General features: G+C 42.4%; 2 protein-coding genes and 1 pseudogene across 10 annotated transcripts in view; 2 read left to right on the plus strand and 1 right to left on the minus strand.

The window, feature by feature from the left end:
- The window catches only part of PALLD (palladin, cytoskeletal associated protein), a 452,487-nt gene that overhangs the window by 398,686 nt on the left and 29,206 nt on the right, over positions 1-24,595 (plus strand). For 5 of the 9 annotated variants that reach the window (XM_032298624.1, XM_032298622.1, XM_032298630.1 and 2 more), the window contains 4 exons: positions 5,898-6,566; positions 18,396-18,531; positions 21,992-22,090; positions 23,926-23,976. In XM_032298624.1, coding sequence (XP_032154515.1) covers positions 5,898-6,566; positions 18,396-18,531; positions 21,992-22,090; positions 23,926-23,976 — 955 coding nt within the window. The remainder of the gene's footprint in view (positions 1-5,897; positions 6,567-18,395; positions 18,532-21,991; positions 22,091-23,925; positions 23,977-24,595) is intronic. The other 4 variants (XM_032298625.1, XM_032298623.1, XM_032298626.1 and 1 more) reach the window with 3 other exon arrangements.
- Positions 13,249-13,349, plus strand: LOC116565316 (annotated as a pseudogene).
- CBR4 (carbonyl reductase 4) overlaps positions 19,598-24,595 on the minus strand; it is a 109,950-nt gene continuing 104,952 nt past the window's right edge. Inside the window, exon 5 of the mRNA XM_032298633.1 lies at positions 19,598-22,171. Coding sequence (XP_032154524.1) covers positions 22,167-22,171 — 5 coding nt within the window. The 3' untranslated portion in view covers positions 19,598-22,166. The remainder of the gene's footprint in view (positions 22,172-24,595) is intronic.

Below are 24,595 nucleotides of genomic sequence, written 5' to 3' on the forward strand. Positions count from 1 at the left end.
TGATGCAGAGTCGACTGTTTTAGAAGCTGACCTCGCATTCCTCCCCCAAAAGCAGCTGGAGCCGAAGCACCAGTGTTCCCTGTTGGTCAGATTCATCTGGACATCACAACTGCAGCACTGTCAAAGCCTGTCCCTTATCATGGGCAATTTATGTCTGGCTACAAATCCTGCTCTTCTGGGGGGCTAGAAATGCTTTGGACCACATCCTGCAGCCCTCCCAGAGCCAGAGTGACTATTTACCCCACAGAGAGTTGGATCTCCACAGACCTCCTAGATGAGAAATCACAACATCTGGGGGCCAGCAGCAGGAGTCAACTTCTGAGAAACAGTTCACATTGCTACTGACCCTTGACAGAGCACCATCTCCCTACCTCTCATTCCTGTTCCTTCTGTTACATAAGAGACTCAGCCATCCTTTGATATTCCAGAGAGGCTCCCAGGAGGATTAGGACTTGGTCATCAATTGCTCCCCTCCCCGCCCAACCCCTCTCTCATGGTACATGGAATGACTTCAAATAGAGATCAACTTTACGCATGAAGACATACAGAGCTACTGTTTTTCTGTGGTGGAGCCAAGTACAAAGGAAAAGTCTCTAAAAGAGACTCAAGTCGTGTGCTGATTTCACTCAGGTCACTTCTCCCTTGAACGCTCCTCTGTAATTGTGTTCAGTTCTGGCTTTGGAAAGTCAGCACAATTTACAAAAGATTCAGAATGCATGCAAGGTCAAAAAACGGATTTGTAGTAAAGGAAACCTATGTCCTTTTGCAATACATTTTAAACTTAAACATTTTCCAAGCAGTAATCCCCTTAGTTCTAGCATTCTTTTGCTTCTGGTACTTCGTAGAAAATCCAGATTTTTATCCCTGGCATCCCCACAGCCTTAGGGGAGTGTATGTGAATTATTTTTGCATTCATCCCTCATAAGCCCAGTGCATACATTCCCATTTGTCTCCTATTAATCCTTATTGTGTAAATGACTGTTCTTGAGATTGTGATTTGTATACCTTTTCCCAAGGGGCAATCATAAGTTAGTGCTAAACAGATCCTGTTGTTAGATAGTGACCTTCATGCAGTGGTCCTAGCTCCTGTGATACGAAGGTACCAATTAAGCTATGAGTAATGGAACTGTAGAAGACAGTTGAAGCACTACTATAATAAAGTTATAGATGGAACTGAACTGTACCACCTGAATGGGAGGCCCTTGTAGGAGTTTTATTTTCTATTTTATATGCTCCTAGAATAGATATATTTGAGCTCTCATGCATATGATTCTGAGCTAATCTTAGCCAGATAGGATTATATTTTGGGAACACCCAGCAGCTTATCCCCTAATTCACTTACTGACCTTCATGTGAAAATTCTTCAGATTTCCCAGTCCAACATGGGACCCTCCTAGCGTAGGAATGTCCTACTCAACATGCCTGATGAGCCCAGTGGGTACAGAAATCGCAGCAAGACATTTCTGTCATTGTCGTCATTGACAGTGGTGAGTCCACCATGTTCAGTGTCTGGCCAGGTGCTGAGGGGATGCTGAAAGTTACCTTCCTTACCTTTAAAGTGCTTATACGTATCAGGACCAGAGGAGCGATGGCTCAGAAGGTGTAGTGTGGCAACTCTTCACCATACAAATGGCTTTCCTATCACATAATCAAGTATGAAAGAAAGCGTATCAACCAACAGCAGATTTATTCATAGATCACACATGTTCTCAGCTTTGTGATCTCAAGAATTTTTCTAGACAATTATGAATACTCCATCTTTATTATGAGCAGGGGATAAATTACTTGCAATCCAGATACTGCTCCAGAGAGACATACCAGGCATTTCCAATTTACATACAAGTTGCTTTTCAGGGGTTTGCTTTCACATCATTTATTGTGAACTTGGGTTGCAGTTTCCCAGAGAAGACGTGATACGTAGTAATAATCGACATTTTAACAAATGTTTTTTTGTTGACTGAGCACTCTACAGAAAATGACGTAGCACCAGGCTTCTGAGCCAGCCAGCCCTTCACATCCAGGTTCTGCCCTTGACCTCACTAACTGACAGTGAATTTTTGCAATGGGGATAACAATCCCTACCTCCTAGGGTTGGTTTGTGTCGCCAGTGCAAGGCACATGGTAAGTGCCCTACAGCTCCATGATGAGGAGAATGGGGAGGAGCGGTGCTAACACCAGCCGTCTTACGGTCTCGTGACTCAGCCCACCTCCAGCTCTCATCTGCCTACCTGCCACTGCGTTCCCTTGCCAGCCGCTTGCAGTGGGAGTGGGTGAAAGGGAAAATCCCCTGCAACCAGTGAAGCGTTGTTCCTGTTTTTAAAAGGTGTGGTTTGTAAAGTAACCAGGATTGATAAGATTCTCTTCTGCTGCGGAAGGTGATATATTAAGCTCATACTCTGAACCAGGCACTGTGCTCATTTAATTCTCACAAAGACCCCACAGCTAGTAGCCAGCTGGGCTGGGTCCCAGGCCCCTTGATCTGTGACTCTAGCCTTTTTTGTCATGTACCTTTCTGCTGCTTGGGACAGTGTTTTTAGTCTGGGTAACTTTTTCTGAACTGCTTTCATCTAGTGGCAGGAGAGATGACTGAATTGGAAAATAAATTGGGTGGTACATCTCTCCTCCCTGTCAGATCTCTTTGCTCCATCCAACTATGGGGTAAAGGGTAGAATTATTCTTGTTGAAAGCTTTGTGCAAGCCACTGGGGTAAGGGAGTGACTGATTTTCTATAATGTAGGAGGGGAATCTATTAAGTTAGCATGTACATATTTCCTTCCTGAGCTGCCAGGACCTTCTCATCTTTGCACTTTCACTCTAAAAATAATCATGTTTGAAACCAAATATTCTTAAATATGTATTTAAAGCCTTCACTGATTATTCAGACCCTAAAGGCCCTGGATGTTACAGCTGCAAGAAGGCATAAAAGTGAATAAAGTCCTCAGAAGGAAAATATAGCCACAGATTTTTTTAAGTCACATTGAAGGTCAAGGTTCTTTTATGTCACATGCTTGAGTAGTGAAAAGAGTGGGGGCAGACACAGGTTCTAACCTGGCTCTGCAGGAACTGGCTCTGTGGCCTTGAGTGTTACCTGAAACCAGTGTTCCCATGTGTAAGTGGACTGCGACAGTCTAGACGATCTCATGTCCTTCAGTATCAAAACTTCTAGAATTGAAGGGTGGGCAAGAGTGGGGAACTGCTCACAGTTTTTGAATTAGGGGTATGGTAGGTAGAGGGGAAAAGAGAAGCTAGGAGAAATTTGATGGATTCTTGTGCAAGACCAAAGATTTAAACAAATGACACGCATGAGTACATTGCAACCAGGGTCGTCCAGAACCCTTAACTTTTCATCCACTACATGGTATTTCCAAAAAATTCAGTTCAGCTTCATTTTTCAGAGAAAAGGCAGCAGAAAAAAATGGAGCAACTACAGAAGTCATGAATTTCTTATGACAAATAACTTCTAAGTAATTTCCAAAAGCTACAGGAAATCTTGCCTTTCTCCTTTCATTCTCGCGGGCTTTTTATCTTTGTGAAAATCAACTTTTCTAAAAGTAGCTTAATGAGGAAGAAGAAAACGGTAAAATTGTGCATTTCATCACAGTCCAGATATGAAATCCATTTAACTCAAGTGTTTATCATTTGCACAGAAATGTAGCCAGACACTTTAAAATTCAAAATAAGCATTTTTGCTCTCCTTTTCCCCACCCGTATTCTTCACACCTCTCCGAACCACTGAGAAACTGAGAAGTTGCAACTCTAGCAGAGTTCCTCACTGCAATATATACTAACAGTCATGTCACTAGAATGCCCATTCACTTCTGTGCAATGCTACATTAATCACTTCTTCCTAAACGTAGCACTTCCACAGCTTTAAGCCCACTTGGGTTAGCAACATGGTGGTTCTTTTTAATGCCAGAATGAGTAGGCTGACCCCACAGAGAAGTTTACAACCAATATAGTCATGGTCGGGCCTTCTGTCCTGGTTTCTTTGAAGACTGGCTCTCAGGAGTCACTCCCTAATCCTGGGGCCAGGGAATCCTCACATCAGGTACAGAGCATGGTATGATGTCTGTAGCTACTTCAGCAGAGCCACCACACACAGCAGTTTGCTGATGCCAGGCCAAGCCTGAAATTCTTAAAACACAGCTGTGGCTTTGGCCATTGCGAGCCCAGGTGGGCACGGAGTAGGGGAACAGCACCTTTGAGGAGAGCCACACAGATGGCTTCCAATCCAGATGCAGAGGTCAGCTGAAGAGTGTAATGATAAACATCCTTGGACTAGGATGCACGTTCCCCTCGCTAGGAAATGAGAGAGAGACAGCAAAGGCAGGAGGTGAAGCATTTGGGGACTCAGGAGAGTGCTGGATAATGGATTTTAGAGCTGGTGGGTGGCATTTATGAGTTCTATTCCTGGGCCAGTTCTAAGCGCATGAACACAAAAGCACATGTGCTGGACCGTCTACCCAAACCACACAGACATCTGGAGCTTCAGGGCAGTGGTGAATCCCCGCAGTGACATGGCTGCTTTCAAAACACTCAAGTTCACTAGGACCCAACAGAGTTCTTTGTGGTTGGAGTCTTTGATGCTCTGAACATGTTAAGAACATAGAAGCTTTTACTAATTGTACTTTTATGTAATAAAATGCAGTACATTAAAAAAAACAGAACATAGAAGCATCTTCTTGTTGACCTTTCTGTTCCCAAGCAAGCATGTCTTTGTCCTCTCATGGACTTAAGTGTAATCTCTTTACTGGATAATTCTAGAAGGGAACAGAAAACATTGGACCAAGTTTAGAACTTGCTGATGTTCCCACATCTAATGATACTTGATGAAAGACCTAGATACTTTTCCACTTTTTTATTGGCAGCTTCCGTTATTTTTATTGCTGTTTTTTGAAGGCTTGATTTTTGCCTATAGATAGGAAAGTCTGGGGTTTTGATTTCTAGTTTTAAAAGATTTAAAGTTAGGCACAGAGCTTGGTCTACTCATAGGTACTTGTTTGATCTGCTGCTTACAGTGCCACCTTCTGTTCAAGTTTCTTTTGACAGCTATTGGTCCCTGTCTTCACCCCATATGAATAAGGAAAACATCCTGGATGTACAGGAAAGTTTTTGAGTGAAAAAGTAAGATGTTAGATCATTGCTAGCTGCTTGCTCTTATTTTAGAAATAAAAATTTTAACTGTCTCTTCTCAATAGTAAATATTTGGGGACTTAAATATACATTATAAAATTAATATTTTGCTATTGTTTATTGAACACCATGTTATAGATGTCACTTATTCACATGTGTTTGAAATAACACACTATCAGCGTGTATTAAGGTTTGGTAAGAAATTGGCAATTTAGTTTACTAAAATTTTGCATACAAACTTTCGGGACAAGTGGAGAGATTAATTTTTTAAAAATCCACCTGTGGTATTTATTGAATGCAGAGCTGACAGCACTGAGTAGGCAAATCGGACTAACCTAAATCTGCCAAATAGAACTTCAAACAAGTGTTTTTGTTTTTGCTTTTAACTTTCTCATTCTGATAGAATTCTTTTACCAAAAATTGGCCACGAATGAGAGGACTGAGAACGATGTCGAGATGTTTTTCTCTTAATATTTCCGATTCTGTTAGAATGTGGCTCCTGGAAGTCAGACACATCTCCATCAGGCTGTGTAAACGGGTTAGGATCCCCTTATGTGAGGCTGACGTGGGTCGTGAGCCGGGCGGGCCTAGTTCGCTGACTTAGCGCTGGGTCCAGCCTGAACTGCCGGAGCGCCCTCGCCCTGCTGGCTGCGAGCGTGCGCCCGCCCGAGGTGTTCTCCACGGAGGGCACGAGTGCAAGGCGAGGTCTGGCTCACACGCGTTCTGGCCGCCCCTCTCTGAAGGTGTCGCTTCTGTCTCCGCAGAGACCCGCTGAAGATCCAGCAACTGCAGAACCAGATCCGCCTGGAGCAGGAGGCCGGCGTCCGGCAGCCCCCGCCAGCCCGCAGCGCGCCACCCTCGCCGCCCTTCCCGCCGCCACCCGCCTTCCCCGAGCTCGCGGCCTGCGCGCCGCCCGCGTCCCCGGAGCCCATGAGCGCGCTGGCCTCCCGCGCCACCCCCGCCATGCAGTCCTCCGGCTCCTTCAACTACGCGCGCCCCAAGCAGTTCATCGCAGCGCAGAACCTCGGGCCCGCCTCGGGACATGGCACGCCTGCCTCCAGCCCTGGCTCGTCCAGCCTCCCGTCGCCCCTGTCCCCGACGCCCCGGCCGCTCGCTCGCGCGCCCGCGCCACCCTTCGCGCCCCTATTTGGCGCGGAGCCCGACACCCCCTGGGGCTCGTCCTCGCCGTCGCCTCCGCCGCCGCCGCCCCCGGTCTTCAGCCCCACAGCGGCCTTCCAGGTGCCCGACGTATTCCCGCTGCCGCCGCCGCCGCCGCCGCTCCCAAGCCCCGGCCCCGCGCCCCACGGCTCCTCGTCTGCCGCCCGCTTCGGCCACAGCCAGACGCCCGCAGCCTTCCTCAGCGCCCTGCTGCCCTCGCAGCCGCCGCCGGCCGCCGTCAACGCCCTGGGGCTGCCCAAGGGCGTCACCCCCGTGTGAGTGACAGCAGCGGGGCCCCTCTCTCTACCTCTGACCCCCGCATCGCTCCCTCCGACCCCCTCCCGGCGGCTCCCATACCCCTACACGCGCGCTCCATCCGCCCGCAGCCCAGGAGCGCCTCCCTGGTAACACTGCACACATTTCCCTCCGTGCTATGTAAAAACTTTTTTTTTAAAGATGGGGTTTCACCATGATGGCCAGGCTTGTCTTGAACTCCTGACCTCAGGTGATCCACCCACCTCGGCCTCACAAAGTGCTAGGATTACAGGCGTGAGCCACCGCGCCTGGCTATGAAAAGACTCTTAACATGGCAGTTGGACCCAGTGATTCTTGCCTAGCCACTTAACCATTATCAAAATCAGCACTTTTTCGTTTGAATTGATAGGAGATTCTCATCAGGAACTATTCAAAATCTATGTAGTGCTCTCTCTCAGCGATTATGACAATGAGGGCCTTAGCTAGCATTTATTGTGCTAAGCAACTCACATATATTATTTCATTGGATACAACGTTCCTAAGAGGTAGCCTTGGCCCAGTTAAACTACTGAGGATTCCAGGAGTAAATAAACTACCCAGGATCACATAGCCACTAAACAGAGACTTGAATCCGTGCTCTCACCACCAAACTCTTGTGTTTTATTATGATGTTTCATGCCAGCATTGCAAGGGATATGAAGGAGTTTGGTTATTAAGTATACACTTAGTGTTTTTGAAAAACCTCATGAACAGATTCCAGAACTAAGCCTTTGTGTAAATCTAGGGAGTGGAAGGAGGCAAAAGCATGTAAATGTCTTTGTGTTTCCATGGAGGTGAATGAGGGTGTGCGCAGCCTGCTGGAAAAGGATGGTGCCAGTTCTGTTCCTGGCCTGTGATCTCGAGATCCATTCCATGCCTTTAGTCCTGTTTCTGTTTGGAGGTGATCCGATGTCTCTCCTTATGTCTCAGTGATGATGCAGCAGCCCTATGAGGTCTTTAAAATGGAAAGTTTTGGAGGATAAACAGCATCTACAAAAGTACAGTAAAATCCTCAAATGAAATACAGTGCAGGTGTTTGGCATGTTTGGTTGAAAAGTAGAATGAGTAAAAGCTAGAACTTAACTCATTTTACGGAAGATTTCAAAACTGACTACGTGCTCGCAAAGGTTAGGCCAGCACCCGCATCTCAACTCTTCCTGCTGAAATCCTAGTTCAGAGTTTGCCAGAAGCATACTATTGTTCAGAGAGAAAAAGAAGGAAACTACTACAAAGGAGATCTTAGAATTCAAGTTATTTTTATTCATCTGTAAAAGTGTTCATTCTACGATATACTAATGCCACTTAGAGACAAGCACTGCTATGTCAGGCCTTGACGAGATGTACAGGCAGCTTCAGTTAGCAATGCTGCTTTTGTTGGGCACTTCCTAAATGGTGATTACACGAATTTGCAATCTGGCTTCTTCTCAAATCTTTACTGGACGAAACCGGTCAGTGAATATGTAAAGAAACAAGTCCAGTAAAGGAGCCAAATACAGTCTAGTAATGATGTGATAATGGACTTCTGTTAAAAGTTGTCAGTCAGCTTGTCTGAGGAGAACCTGTGTCTTTCTCACCTGCTTTTTCTCTTTGAGCTTTTATTTAGCTGTTGGAAGTATATTATCTTGGTACAAAGAAGCTATTAGACATACCCAAAGAGCCAGTTTGGGTGTTTGTTTCATAATGTCTTTTCATCCTCTCATTAAAGGGGTACCAAATCTTGCTCCCCAGGAAGAGGAGTACTGTGTACACAGTCTGTTGTAGTACTTCTCACATAGAATTTATCAAAGATTACTTTTCCAAAGGCGGTGGTGATTGTGCCGTTTACCATCTTTAGTAGAAACAGCAGTTTGTGCTAATCAGTGACTCTGAAACCCTCTTAAGTAGTTTTAGGGGCTTACCTCAAGTGACAGGAGCAGCTTCTTGTCACCATCTACCACAGCGACTCATTTTATGGAGTCAAAATAGTTGTTACCACAAGAGTCCAGTCGTTCCTGCCGTTTCTTAAAAATTATTGGAGAAGTCATGCTGATTTTGTAGCCATGGAAAACTGTACCCAAAGATAGTCAAGTGCTGTGACATCGAAGTGGCAATACCAGACTACAGATTTTTAGCTCCATGCCAGCCCAGTAAGCCATTATTATGCGGCTACCCTTTTGTCTTCAAGGAATTTTCCTACTGCTAAATCACACACACTTGGTTTGATAAATGTGTCTTTTGAAACATGTTTTTCCTCTGGCATGGTATGGGATCCGTCATTTGCATTCTGAATTAAAAACAAAAATGTGACTATTTATCCATCATCATCATCCAAATCATTTGCCAAAGACCAAGTGTCCCTATCAGGGCTGCCACCACTGGCATCCTGGAACTTGCAGGAACTGCCAAGTTACTGTAAGGTGTATATATTGAGTTTCACGTAGAAGTGTTATTTATTTAGCTGGATGGTTTTGCCATATATATAAAGCACCAGCAAATAGATTGATTACACATGACTCAGTGAAGTAGAAATTCATTAGGTTTTTTTCACCTGCCTTGTTTTACCAAAATCTTAAATATCTTAGTTTCTTAGTTTTCTTTTCTTTTTCTTTTTTCTTTTTTTTTTTTTTTTTTCTTTCAAGACAAGATCTAGTTCTGTTGCCCAGGCGGGAATGCAGTGGTGCAATTGTAGCTCACTGCAACCTTCGCCTCCCGGGTTCAAACAGTTCATGCCTCTGCCACCTAAAGAGCTGTTATTATAGGTGTGAGCCACCATACCCAGCTAATTTTTGTACTTTTAGTAGAGATGAGGTTTCGCCATGTTGGCCAGGCTGGTCTCGAACTCCTGACCTTAGGTGATCCGCCCGCCTCTGCCTCCTAAAGTGCTGGGATTACAGGTGTGAACCACTGCACCCAGCCCCTCTTAGTTTTCTTAATCACCACAGTTGCATACTTGCTATTTTATTCTCTTTGTTTCCCATTGTTCTCATTTTAATCTGTAGACAGGAAGGTTAAGTAAGTACTAAGTTTCTAAACAGTCAGTGGAGATAAGGTCTGTTACTCATAAGTTTGGGTGGCAGAGATCAAAGCAGGGAACAAAGGTCATGGATGTCATTGATAAACCACAAAGCCGAGGCTAAAGACAGTGGGCCTCTCTCTCCAGCTCATAGCAACAGCATGTGGTTGTTGGTTGGCTGAGGTCTGGGGAACTTCTCAACATAGTTAGTTCCTCGGTTGCCTTTCTTCCTATATGCTACATCTTCCTCAAAATTACTGGGGTCACTGGCAGAGAAAATATTGCCCTGCTCAAAGCTGTTGACAGACATAATTCTAAGTCGACTAGGTTTTTTAGATGGAGGCAGTAAGGAGAGCATGCCTTAAAGAGAAATCTGTTTGCACTTTTATGAAATTAATGTATCCTCCCCTCACTGTTGCTGGTAAAGCTGGTGTTATAGCCTCCACTGCTGTAACCATGTTTCTCCACATAGTAAATCACCCTAAGAGCTGCTAGGAACCCAGAAGATCTGGCAGTGCTGACAGGCAGAATGTGGCAATTCTGTCTCTGCCAGTCTCTGAGCCACAGTGCTAAGGCTGAAGGGTGAATCAGATCACACCCATCCCTGGAAGCAGACTGGTACTGTTTCTTCTGCCACCCTCACATTCCTGGAATCCATGCTCATGAGGGAGTGCCACACAGCCACAGTGCCACAATGTTTATGCTCTTAACTGCCTCTTTTATATAAGGAGGGCTTTGGTTTCAAATGTTGCCCCATGTCTGTCACAATAAGAGCATGTGTCAACAGGAGGTTTTATTATATAGGCTGCAGCTCCTTATGGACATTATCTCATTGTCACTCTTTCTCCCTGATAGGAAGCAGGTAGGTGGGGACACTGTCATCACTGTTACTCAAGAAGGGACGGGATTTCCCAGGGTTCCAGAAGAAAAGCCTGGGCAAGAAGAGAATAGCATGACTTAGGTTCATCTCAAAGCTAATGTCTAACTTTAATTTCTTGATTAAAGAAAACTGTTTTAGAAGCAGCAAATCAGAATCCCCTGAGTCAAGGAAAAGTTTGTAACAAATTTAGTTGTACTTTAAGATTTATGACACAGGGCATTTTAAACATTTTTCAAGTCAAGGCCCTGATTAGATAGTAACCAGTGAAAAAGAATCCCACAGATACAAACTGCAGTGTGCTCTGCAGACATCTCATTATTCCTATTTTTCTCCTATTTTTCGAGAAACAGACAGAGGTAGGGGGACGGCTTTTCATTCTCTGGCCTGAAGGGGTTGGAGGTGTTATTTTTGGGTTCATTCCTGTCCACTATCTTACCAAGCTGTATCCAATCCTGGGCAAGTATTTACCAGCAGGTTAGTAGGCGAGGCCTCCAGAATCTACCATGACTGGGTTATTCTGTTGAATCGTCTCTACCCTGGGGCAGCTCAGCATCAGACCTGTAGGCTGTGTACCAGGCTGTACAGAATGAATGAATGGAAGTAACCCACATGGCTTTGTCATTTTCTTTTTTAAAGAACTCAAAATATAACGTGAGGAGAGTTTTAGTATAAAGTTATCTATTTTCCTTTAAATATGAGCATTTATACTTTAACAGCTTTTTCTTCACCATACAATTCAGTAAAAGAAAAATAGAATTGACATACAAAAACTCAGTTTATATATGTTGGGCTCTTTTATATATTAATGTATTACATTCTTGAATGTAAGTGATATCTAAATGCCAACATGTTAATGACTTTGCCCACTCTGAAATTTTGTGGAATTTAGTTACCATCAGATTTCACTGAATATGAGAAGAGTAGAATAAGAGGACTTGAAATGGCTGAAAAAATTCTCTGGTTGATTCTAGTACCTTCCCTCTTAAATCAGTATTGTGCTCTGGAAATTTGAGTTTCTGAACTCTACTGACAGAATTGACCTAAAACAGCATGTCAAGGGAAGGATGCTTTCGAGATTATTCAGTAGCCAAAAAAAAGAGACCTCCTGGGATTTGGTGGTGATTGAATCTGGAAGACTTTACCTTCCAGATGCATATGTATACGTTTTAGATGTTTTTACCTCAACCGCATGAATACTATTTTTAAATGACAAATGACTTACTGTTAAAGCCAGAGTAAACAGATCAGTAATGTGTTTTGTACTGTTGGGCTGAGTGTGTATACAATGAAGTATTTAGTGTGGGAGGCCTGTTATGAATTGTTGATTGGTTAAGGTTTGCCTCTCAGTATGGCTTTTGTGAAACATTCTGGTTTCAGTAACTACTAACTTTGAATACTACTTTATTTTTTTTAAATCGTGCAAACCATCAAAAGAAGATCATCTCTTTGTCACCCCTCTATTTCCTAATGAGTTGCTGCTCTTCATTTATCAAAAGAAGGTGCCACTTCAGGGAGCAAAACTACAGCCATCTTAATTAAATTCTAACACAGCATTAGTTTTGTAGGAAAACAAACTCAGTGTCCAAAATTTTGCCTCAAAACTTATCATTGCTTTTGTTTCCTCAGGCCCCGCCTTTCAAAACACTCCACTTTTATTTCCAACTCCCACCTTGCATGCTTCCCCTAATCCTTGTCCTCAATTTTTAACACAGTGTCGTAAAGTGTTTCTAAATCACGCTAGTCCAGTGAGATGCTCTCTGGAAAAAAGAAGAGGTTCCATGTGAGAATGAGTGTGAGAAAGCCGTATTCCATCCATCCCTGTTTCCTCAGGGTTCACACTGCCCATCTGTTGGCCTTGCCAGCCTCGTTCTGGTCATGGGGCCTCTGCACTGCCAGGCTCTCCCTGTAGGTCTCACGTAGCCAGCCACTTCCTATGGCTTAGGCCACCACTGAGTAGTGGTCTGAGGTAGTCACCTCAGAAGTCTGACGGACCACACTGTCTGACACAGTCCTCTCTTCATACTTCTGTACTTCACTGACTTTACCACCTGCTAACATGTCTTGCCTTCCATTCATCTCTCTCTGCCATATTCACCATAAAAACACAGTTTTTCTAACTATCATGACCTAGTTCAACATATTTCTAGCACCTGGAACAGAGTTGAACAATGAGAAGGCAAACAGTAAGGACTTTTTGCACATTCTTGGAAATTCTGGACAAGAATTCTTGGCATCTTTTGAAACTCCTTCCCGTCTTTCATTCTGTTTCCCTCGGCCAGTCTCGTCTCTGTGACTCACTTCCATGCTGGATATTTTCTTCTGCCATTTCACATCCACTCTTACTACGCCTGGCACTGTTGTAACTCAGTTATTTTCTGAGATACAAGGTGTTAAAACCCACATTTTACAAAGGAGGAAACTGAGACATATGGTCATTAGGTAACTAGCCCAAACCATACAGCTTTTAAGTGGTTTAGGAAAAAAAAAAAAAAAAAAACAGGTTCTCAGGTCTGTTTCTTTTTTCATGCTGACTCTGAATTTCTTCGTCTCCTCCACTCTGCTTGTCTACGTCCTTGTCATCACTCAAGACTGTCTTAGAACTTGCCTCTTCTGCAGTCATTCTAGCCAGCACTGTTTTCTGCTGCCTTTCTATTCCCATTGCACCTAGAATTGGTACCACATGGTTTGTTCCTTAACTTATTCCCCAACTTGGTTATTAGCCTCTCTGATCAAGGACCATCCTTTAGGATTTGGGGGTCTTTGCCATCTCACGTAAAATAGTGTTGAGTGTTCACTTCAGCAGTGCGTATACTAAAATTGAAATGAGACAGAAGATGAGCGTGGCCTCTGTGCAAGGATGACACACAAAGTCATGAAGTGCTCTGAATTTTTAAACCGTAGAGCCTCTATAAAGCTGCCGTTTTTGTAAGTTTAAAATGTTCAAATATTAGTCATTGTAAATAATTTCCCATTGGGATCTTATTTCCCTCTCAAGTTTCAGTTTCAAGCACTGACCGCTAAGACTGGCATATCTCCAGCCATATACATTTGCAAAAAGCCAGATTTGCAATGCAGTGTGTCATGGAGCTCATGCTTGTTGAAGGGAATCTTCAATGGACTGGACACATTCATTTTAGTAGGAGGCAGAGGTGGCCTAACAGCAAACTCTATGTTCAGAATCTAATTTTCATAGCCTTCAAGGATGAATGCAACATAAACTATGTAGTAGACTGTGATCACCATTCCAAGTGCGGAGGCAAGTATTTGTACGTGCTATCATCTATAAGGCACCAAATAATGCATATGTCACCACTAAAATGGTCCTCTTCCAGGAGCTATTTGGGTAAAGAACCTACAATTCCCATTGCCACCTATGTGTGTATGTACAAACATATAAATTAGTCCAAATTCTAATTTTGTCTCATTTTTCTTTGCGGAAAAACAGGCAAGATCAGTAAAGGAAGATATGAGCAATTAATGTTACAGTTCTTCAATATACTAATTTAAATTAAATGTACTAAAAAGCAAAAACTATTAAGTAGTATTGAGACTATAGTGACGAAGCTTTTATATATATATTTTCATTTTTGTGCATAAAATCTTAATACGTAGAATTATGTCATCAGGCATTAACAATCACTTACCTTACAAACCAACTATTCTGTTCTAGGCCTAACAGGATTTGTATTGATGTATTGGCCTTGCACTGTGCCGTGCTAAATGCTTAAAAAATATTTGTCTAATCACTATTAGACATTTAAAAAAATATTAAAGCCAGGAACAGTGGCTCATGCCTGTAATCTTAGCTCTTTGAGAGTCCAAGGCAGGAGGATCACTTGAGCCCAGGAGTTTGAGACCAGCAGGGAACATAGGGAGAAACTGACCCTACAAAAAATTAAAAATTAGCCAGGCATAGTGGTATGCACTTCTGGTCCCAGCCACCTGGAGGATGAGGCACGAAGATTGCTTGATCCTCCTAGGATGTCAGGGCTTCAGGGAGCTGTGATCACAGCACTGCATTCTAGCCTGGGCAACAGTGAAACCCTGTCCATAAAAAGAAAAATATTTCAGTTGATTGATTTTTATTTCTGTGCTAATTGTTTAGAACCAAGAAAATAGAGCACCTTAAATTCTGTAAGTAAAGAGGAAAACATCTTTAATGTTGTGGGAAATTAGGAATTAAGTAACTGCCCTTAATGCTGGTAATATGTTGAGTGAATTGACTTGTTAAAAGAAAGATAGAATAGGTTTTTATTTGGGCCGAAGACAAACTGGAATTGTATCCTCTGAAAGGATAAGTTACCTTGTGGCAGGGATACAAACCAAGGTGACAACTCTATGGAATGTTCTAGAGCAGTTGTTCCAAGTCCCTTTAAGAGTCAAATATACTGAGAAATGCTTCCCAAGCAACAGGACTTACTCTACAGTGAATAGACAGGTATTTTCTTGTCTAAGAGAACTGCGGCTGACTTTTACAAACCAGTTCTCTGCTCCTCCAGATTAGATGACCTGTTATGACCTTTACAGTCCCCTTGTCCCCCCTTTCTCATTTGTGCTGAGAACACAGCTCTCAGCAGAGTCTACCTGGAGAAACAGTGGCATCTCTGTCATCAAAGGCTGCTCAGCACACATGCTTGTGCAGTGGTGTACATCGCACAGGCTGACAGTAATCATGGGAACATGTATGTTCCCAGCCATTGCTGATGTAACAGAGAGCTAGTTGTCTAGTTGTCTTCAGTTTACCTTGAAGGTGACTTCAGAACCTAGCTCTTCTAGTTCTCAGACGTAAGGCTGTAGTCAAATGCAGAGAACTCTCCTTCCAAAATTATGTAATTTTTACTTGTTCTGAGCCTGACTTTTTACATGTGATCTGATTTCACATGGCTCTGGCACAAGTTTTCTTGACAGAGGAGGGAGGAGAGAGAGAAATCAGAAGTAGAGATAGACTGTGCATCCATTCACGCATTCCAGAAATGTTTGAGTGTCTGTTAGCACAGTGATGAACAAAGGAGCTGTGGTGAGGGAGAGACAATTTGAAAGAAGCAATAGTAGAGTGTGATTGCTATGAAGAAACAAACATGGCACAATAACCAACGGGACAGGCTTAGTCAGGGACATCATTTCCAAGGAGCTGTTACACTGAAGACTGATGACAACATAACCCAGGTAAAAGAGTGGGAGGGAGAGAGGTTCCAGGCTCAGGAAAACTAGCAAACTCTGCATACGTTTGTTAAAGGATTGCATGATACTAAACACTGAAGTTATAAATAACTCCTGTGGTTCTTACTGTCAACATGTCTCAGGGTCATTGCCCAGCTTCCTAAAACTCAAAATCAGTTTGCGAAGTGTAGTGTTATTTGAACTTAGGGGCAAATGACTAACAGAGACAAACCTAGAAGAGTAGGTTTTAATCAGTTAGCATGTTTTCCACCGTAGGTATCCAAAGACTCAACTCCATGGAGATTCGATACACAGAGTTTACTGACTTATGAAACAAGTCGGGGGTAGCGCGGTCCCATGGTAGACTAAGACAGCAGGGCCCAGGTACTCTCGGTCTTTGCAGTCTATCATCATTGGCACATATGGGTTCTCTTCTTACAGTTATGGAGTGAACACCACCGCTTCTGGCATGACATTTCTGACACAGTAAGACCCAGTGAAAGAAGAGGGGCATTTCTTCCTTCGGTTTCCTTTTAGTATGAGAGAATTTTAACTAGAGCACCTCACTACCCCCGACCTCCTCAGTCGCATTGGCCCGGGCTATCTCACATGTCTTTGGCCAAGCTAGTCACTCTCCAGGGGATTGAGACCATTTAAATTGATGTACGTTAATTACCCCCTGAGTTTGGGGAGGGAGATCACTTTCTATAAGCACAGTGAAGGGTGAACACCCAGCAAAATCAGGAAAAGTTCAGCAAGGAAACAAAGGGGCGTGGCCAAGAGGAAAGGGCAGCTGTTGGGAAGACCCAGAGCATAGGCCTCAGGAGCACACGGCATCGTGACTAAGGAGGGACGGGAACAGGGTCCTTACAGGAGCCTGAGTTTCTGCTGCAGACTTAGTGACTTCTGTTCCCAGCACTGGTGGGTGAAATGGTGAACCCAGTGTTTAGGTGCATTCCTAGCCTTACTGGTGCTTTCTACTGGATCAGTAAAGTGACATGAGGCACACACTGCCATGGCACATTTGCAGTAAAGTTTTTTGGGTTTTGTTTCTTTGGGGGAGACAGCATTTTGCTCTGTCGCCCAGGCTGGGGTGCTGTGGTGTGACCTCGGCTCACTGCAACCTCTGCCTCCCAGGTTCAAGCAATTCTTATAGCCCAGCCTCCCAAGTAGCTGGGATCACAGGTGCCCACTACCACACATGGCTAACTTTAGTATTTTTACCAGAGATGGGGTTTCACCATGTCAGCCAGGCTGGTCTCAAACTCCTGACCTCGGGATTTACCCACCTTCATCTCCCAAAGTGCTGGGATTACAGGTGTGAGGCACCATGCCTGGCCTGCAGCAAACCTTTTAAACTTAGAAATATCTTATGAAATAACATAAATAAGGAACTATATACAGTGTATATGTATAGCTTAATAAAATGAAATTCTTATCCATTTCTAGTACCTTTGAAGCCCCCATGTAACCCTCCCCAAATGCATCCACAACTCTTCCTGAGAGGTAACTGCTACCCTGAATTTCTGAGTTAATCATTCTCTTCATGGTTTTAACATGTATGTATGCTCCCCTCGGTTTCTTTCTAAAACTTTTGCATATATCACCTAGAGAACTTGTTCAAACACAGATTGCTGGGCCCCAACTCAGAATGTGTGATTCAGTAGGTCTAGAGTGATGCCAAAAATCTGCATTCCTAACAACTTCAGGTCATGCCAATGCTGCTGGTCCAGGGACCACACTTGGAGAACCGCTGCTGTAGCAGGGGACTGTTTTACTTCTGCCTGTTTATAAATAGAAGTATATTATATATATTCTTCTGTGACTTGCTTTTTTTCACCTGAACTTTGTTTTTGAAGTTCAGGTTTGTTGATATGGGTAATGATAGGTTAATTCATTTCCCATGGCTTACTATTCTATTTCTCATTAATTTTTTGTCCACTGCCCTATGAGGGAAAAGGAAGAAAAACAGGAAGCAACTTGCTTAAGGCAGCAACAGAAGTGATTCTGTATCCATCAGGCATCCAGCACCAGTGATCCCTGGCTCACACAGCTCAGGTCATTGTTGCTGCCTTTGGAAGGAGAAGTTCGGAGATACCACCTGTCCCAAGAGCCCTGGGCTTTCCAGCGGTTCAGGAGACTTTGGGACACCATGCACAGTAGGACCTGCTGACCTCCCAGAGCCCTCTTATATAAAACAGACCAAATAACATGGGCCTACCCTTACCAAATCAGGATATAAGGGGATGGAAGAGAAGGTAACAGACTTAATATTCATTTCATATGGGCTAGGCACTATTATCGAAGAATGAATGACAAAGGACCAGAAGACTGAATAAAAGTATGATAAAAATATGTTTCTTTCAACCTCCCAACATTCTTATATGGTATTTTTTAAAAACTTGCCCAAGTTCACAGACAATATGAGGTAGTTAGATTTTTAAAGTCAGGTCTACTTAGAAATCACATCATTCTTTCACTTTATGTTGCTGCCTCCCTAAGACTAAAATAAGATGCAGGCCTTCCCCATCCTTGGCCTTTACCTAACCACTAAGGCAGACTCCCCTAACGTATGTGAACTTCCTCTAAAACCTGGATCCAATTAGTGTTACCTGAACCAGCTTTCACGGTTCTTTCCATAATAGTTGGAATAGATGCAGCATAAAAAAGAGGGAGTGACATGCTGACCCCTTGCACTGTCTTTGTTGGACTTGAGTGTTTGACTTGGATTTGTATGTCTGACGACTAACTAGACTATCTTGTGCTTTTGTCCTGCAGCGGATTTCCGAAGAAGGCCAGTAGGACTGCTAGAATAGCCTCTGATGAGGAGATTCAAGGCACAAAGGATGCTGTTATTCAAGACCTAGAACGAAAACTTCGCTTCAAGGAAGACCTCCTGAACAACGGCCAGCCGGTACTGACAGATTTGGGACCTGGACTTGGAGAATTAGCTACCCACGTGCCTTTCCTCCTTTCTCTAAGACTTAGGTGCTTCATAATTGTCCACAACACGATTATTTTTGAGACGGGATCTCACTTTGTCACCCATGCTGGAGTGCAGTGGTGTGGTCACAGCTCACTGCATCCTTGACCTCCAGGCGCAAACAGTCCTCTGACCTCAGCCTCATGGGTAACTGGGACCACAGGCACATGTCACCATGCCTGGCTAGTTTTTTATTTTTTTAGACACGGAGCCTCCCTATGTTGCCTAGGCTGGTTTCAAAGTCCAGAACTCAGGCAATCCGCCCTCCTTGCCTCCAAAAGTGCCATAGACATGAGCCTCCACACCCAGCCACATTATTTCATTACCCTTCAATCTCAACATTTCTCTTAATGTAAGGATTTGAATCCAGAGACAAAACAGAAGATAAATGGCCTTCCTTCTATTCATTCTTCACTGCTTTCTCCTAGGCATGAAACCTTTCTAAGAGTGAGGAGAGTGAGTGGGAAAGAAAGGAAGAAGGAAGGGCAGATATCTGGTTGGGAGTGGAACAAATGAGCCAATGGTATTAAAGAAAAAAAAAAAAAAAAAGGAACACAGGGATTTCATTCTGGCTGACAGGATTGGGGAGGGAGGGAGAAGGTATGTTCTGGAATGGTTATATACCCAGAAACAGCAAATTGCAATTATAGTATCAAAAAGAGAATTTGTTTTCCATGATATGTACTGCTTGTACACACACAAAAAAAATCTAGAGAAATCATTGGGGAAGCTCTGTCCTTTTCTCCCAGACTGCTACTAGATACTGATTCAGTATCTGAAAGAGCAAGGACCGTTCCAAAATCTTGTTCTGGTTGGTTAGAGCAAGACAACTGAACTGTAGGAAGAAATCATTGTTTTATGGCTCCAGAACTGTAAAGGACCTAAATAGGTCTGGTAAAATATACATATAAGATGTTTTCTCCACTGGACTTAGGTGTTTCCTCATCAGTTTTTTAATCTCTTTTGTTGATGCTTTTCTTTTTAAAATATTCTTTTCTTTTTAAAATACTCTTTCCAGAATATTTTAAGGGGATGGGAAAAGCATCCCCATTAAAAGTCTAGAAAATAAGACTTAGCAGGTAAAGGAAAGGAGCCTTCTGTACCTTTTTTAAGGAATTATCACTGGAAAAATTTGCCTGGCTGTTAAGGACAAGAAAAGGATCTTTTGTATAAAATCTCCCTTTCAGACACCTTTTTCAGAGTAGAAAGCTCTCTACAATTATGTTTTCTGAGAATTTTAATTATCAAACATTGACAAATAAAACTGTGAGAACAGACCACACTTGATTAGAAAGGTGGAGAGCAGAGGAGGGGTGCCAAATGCTGACTTTAATAGGGTATCTTAATCTGATTAAGAAAAATTAAAATTTGAATGAAGGTTTGTGTTAGTTACTGATTTCACTGAATACAGAAGATTTTCACAAAAGGAAAATATTTTCTCCCTGAAATAAGTGATTACATGTGTAAATGTACATACTCTGGAAGTTTTCCCTGGCTCTGTCAACTAAAGCCTTTAAAAGATTAAAGTAAATACATATGGGAACTTTTCAAGCCAGGTAAGGCATCCCTCCAGCTTTTTTTCTTTTTGGCTATTCATGTCAATATTCCTTATAGACTAAGATTCTCTTGGTTAAGGTAAGACTTCCATAAGCTATTGGTCAACCCACGTTCCATATATTGTATGTATATTTATATTCATCTGTTTAGCGGTGAATAACAGTAAGTTCCACGGGTATCCACATTTGACAGCTTAAAATGACAGGTAAGGTTTCCCTTTGTAGAAATGGCATTCTAAACTTTGTCCTAATATTATATATTATTCTCTTATTTTTGGCATCTGTAGACAAGGGCTTTTATAGCCACATGGCATAGTGACTTAGAAACAAAACTGTGAAGTATATTTGGCTTCTAGTGGTCGCAGGTGCATTCTGGTGAAGGAATAGATATGAAATTGATATTTCTGCTTATAAGAAACAGTGGAAAACAGCCCTGCCTTTGATGCGTTACAATTCTCCATGAAAAGATTAGGAAAGCTTTTTAAGAGATCAGGTATTTAAGACTCTGAAAACCAAATTCACTGATTTTTAGTAGGTGTGAGAAAATTAATTTAATAATAGCAGTGGACTCAGATGCTTCATGCAACACTCAGACTCCTACCGCTGCCTCTTCTTGTCCTCTGCCCTTTCGTTATTAAGTGAAATAATTGAACTGCAGGACTAGTTGTCATTTGGCGCTTGACTTCTTTCACTTCCCGGTTTCAGCTGGGATTGAGACCAGCAATTACTGGAAACTGTAAATTTACCCAACATATTTTCCTGACTAGAGAGCTTCCAATCAAATTTGCATTTATATTTAGAAGTTTGGAAGCTTATCTGAAATAATTTCTGTACATTTTTTAGATTCCACCTTACCAATTATTCTCTATTTCTAATCAAACACTTGCTTATAAAATGCCCCTGATGAGACAGATGGTGTCTGAAAATTACCTCCAGACCCTTATGTCTAAGGCACTTTAGAATGAGTATTGAAGAGTAGGTATCACCCCAATGGTCAAACAAAAATGTTGGCATTTCTTATGCATAACAGTGGCGTAGCTAAAATGGTCTGAGTCAGTTCCAAAGTGCTGGCTGCAAGACAGAAGAACACTATCCCTTTCTTTGCCTGATGGGCAAGCAGTCTGCATCTGAGTCAAGTCGTGAAGTGAGGCTGTTGGCTTTGGCAAGTGTCTTGCATAATCCTCCTGCTGCTTCAGCTGTGTCCATCATTCTCTGGGGATTAAGATAGTTGCCTCCAATCTGCTACGTTACACAGCAGCCTGGAAAATGCTCTTAGAGGTGAGAACGCCAAAGCAGACAGGACCACCATTGCCGGCTCATCCAAATCTTCCTTTAGCTGACACTTACTGAGCACATACTGTTAAATAACTGATAGAATTATTTCCATTAGTGATACCTGTTCTTTTCTTTTTAGTCAGTTCATTCTCCTTTTGAGTATCTTTGTTTTTTTCTTTGTTCTGAAGCTGATGGATAGCTATAAAAATAACATTTCTTTTAAATTGTATTTTGCTGTTTAAATATCTTTTTTTCTATGTTTTTTCGTTAAGGACATGTCAAATCTTTTCTCTGTGATTTCTGCCTTGTCGCCTATTGCTCACTCTAAATTTATGCTGTTCCAGTTGGTGGCTCTTTGGATTAGGCCATTGGTACTGGAAAGGGAGGTAAAAGGTAGAACAGGTGAAACAAGAAAAAGAAACAGGCAGGTGTCTGAGGCTGGAGAGAGAACAGTTAACGGAAAATCGCTCAAGGGTGTTTTGTTTTTTACTTTTTCTTAAAGCAATATATGTTTGTGATTTTTTTCTAATTTTGTATTTTTTGTGGCTCACTTTGTTTAGAGGTTAACATATGAAGAAAGAATAGCTCGTCGACTGCTAGGTGCTGACAGTGCAACCGTCTTCAACATTCAGGAGCCAGAAGAGGAAACCGCTCATCAGGTACCATGTTGCTCTGGACTTAGAGTAACATTTATTCCCGTTTTTCCATCTTCCTTATGGACACTGTTCTTGGGATTCATTCTGTGGAGAGTAGCGGGAAAGTCACAGAAAAGCAATATTAATTTCATCAGTCAACCTCACAGCTAATTTTTATTGAACACATACTGTGTTAAGTGGCTGAGAGAATTCTTTCCATCAGTGATACCTGTTCTTTTTATCTTCTTAATTATTCTCCTTTCCACTACGTTTCCATTTTCCTGTCCTGTGTTTTATGCAAAATAATTTTGTGTGGAGAAACACGTTTTCACTGACACTGAAATAGCTAGTGAATATTTCCCATTAGAGTTGGCCCTCGAACAATGCAGGAGTTAGGGGTCCAACCCCGTGCACAGTTACAAACCCACATACAACTTTTGACTCTTCAAAAACTTAACAACTGATAGCCTCTTGTTGACTGGAAGCCTTACCGATAACGAAGAGCTGATTAACACATATTCTATATGTTTTATGTATTATAGACTGTATTCTTAAAGTAAGCTAGAGAAAAGGAAATGTTACAAAGAATGTCTTAAGAAATAGAAAATGCATTTCCAATTAAGTGGAAGTGGGTCATCATAAAGGCCTTCTTCCTCCTCATCTTAAATTAGAGTAGTCTGAAGAGAAGGAGGAAGAGGAGGAGTTCATCTTGCTTGTCTCAGGGGCTGCAGAAGAGGAAGGCAATCCACATACAAGTGGATCCATGCAGCTCAAACTTGTGTTGTTCAAAGGTCAACTGTTTATTTTTAGTAGCTAGTCAAAGTAAAACACCTATGTATAGAAAAGACAATCTCTTTATCTTTTCTCATGTGTATACAGATGCTCTTCAACTTAGTATGGGGTTATGTCCTGATGTTGAAAATATTGTAAGTTGAAAGTGCATTTAAGGCCAGGCACAGTGGCTCACGCCTGTATTCCCAGCACTTTGGGAGGCCAAGGCAGGTGGATTACCTGAGGTCAGGAGTTCGAGACCAGACTGACCAACATGGTGAAACCCTGTCTCTGCTAAAAATACAAAAATTAGCTGAGTGTAGTGACATGCGCCTGTAGTCCCAGCTACTCAGGAGGCTGAGACACGAGAATCACTTGAACCCAGGAGGCAGAGGTTGCAGTGAGCCGAGATCAGACTACTGTACTCCGCCAGAGCAAGACTCCATCTCAAAAAAAAAGTGCACTTAATACACCTAACCTACCAAACATCATAGGTTAGCCTAGCCTATATTAAACGTGCTCACAACACTTACATTAGCATATAGTTGGGCAAAACCATCTAACACAAAGCCTATCAAAAATAAAGTGTTGAATATGTGATTTCTGGAGTATTGTACTGAAAGTGAGAAACAGAATGGTTGTGTGAGTACTCACAGTACAGTTACTACCAAATGCATATTGCTTTCACACCATTATAAAGTTAAAAATATTTTTAAGATAACTACAGTTGGGGACCATCTATAGCTATAAATCACTAATCAGCAGAAGGAACTAAAAAGCTATTTTTGTTCCCCTGCTACCACCAAAAAAGGTCACTTCGTGGATTTGGTATGAGCTGCTTTATAATATCTATTGCTTCTATTCGGAGTTTGAAAATACAGTCTAAAGAGAAAAGAAAGTATTAAAACAAGTGTAAAGGGTCAAGTAAACTCATGTCTGTTGAGAAATGGGTCATCTTTCAAAATCTGAAAGTTTTGCTGTGCTCAGTATTGCTAGCACAAAGCTTTCACTTAAGGAAAATTGGAAATCTTGCTGCATTCTTGCTATTTCTGTTAATAGTCTTCACATCTCTTTTTCTACCATTACAGGACATTGGGTCTCCTCATGCTTCTGTAGGGAGTCCTCTGGATGGTCAAAAGGTTAAGCTTTTCACCTTTCTTCTCCTTTCAGTCTTTCGCTGTGTCTGTTTTCTTCTGTTCTTTCTGTTTTACATGTGTCTGTCTTTTCTGCTGTATATTAATTATAAATGCTATGGCCAGTATCTATTTCATTTAATATCAGATGTACAAAATTACCGCAACATGAGTTTTCTTGTCATGTATTTACCATCTTGAATTTATTTATTTTTTTGAGATGGAGTTTGCTCTTGTTGCCCAGGCTGAAGTGATCTCAGCTCACTGCAACCTCCACCTCCCAAGTTAAAGCAATTCTCCTGCCTTAGCCTCCCAAGTAGCTGGGATTTACAGGTGCACACTAACATGCCTGGCTGATTTTGTATTTTTAACAGAGATGGGGTTTCACCATGTTGACCAGGTTGGTCTCGAACTTCTGACTTCAGATGATCCACCCACCTTGGCCTCCCACAGTTCTGGGATTACAGGCATGAGCCACAACAGTGTCTGGCCTCCAGCTTGAATTTAATTCTGCATTAAATTGCTGGATCCAATTGCTGGATACTCTGAACATTAAATCAAGAAAAGTTTTTCATTTATTAGACCTTTCTATAGGAAAAAAGTGCTGATTCTTCAAGTGATTAAT

The sequence above is a fragment of the Sapajus apella genome, unplaced genomic scaffold (genome assembly GCF_009761245.1).
Source record: "Sapajus apella isolate SASKATOON/1434 unplaced genomic scaffold, GSC_monkey_1.0 scaffold39, whole genome shotgun sequence".
NCBI classification, from domain to species: domain Eukaryota; kingdom Metazoa; phylum Chordata; class Mammalia; order Primates; family Cebidae; genus Sapajus; species Sapajus apella.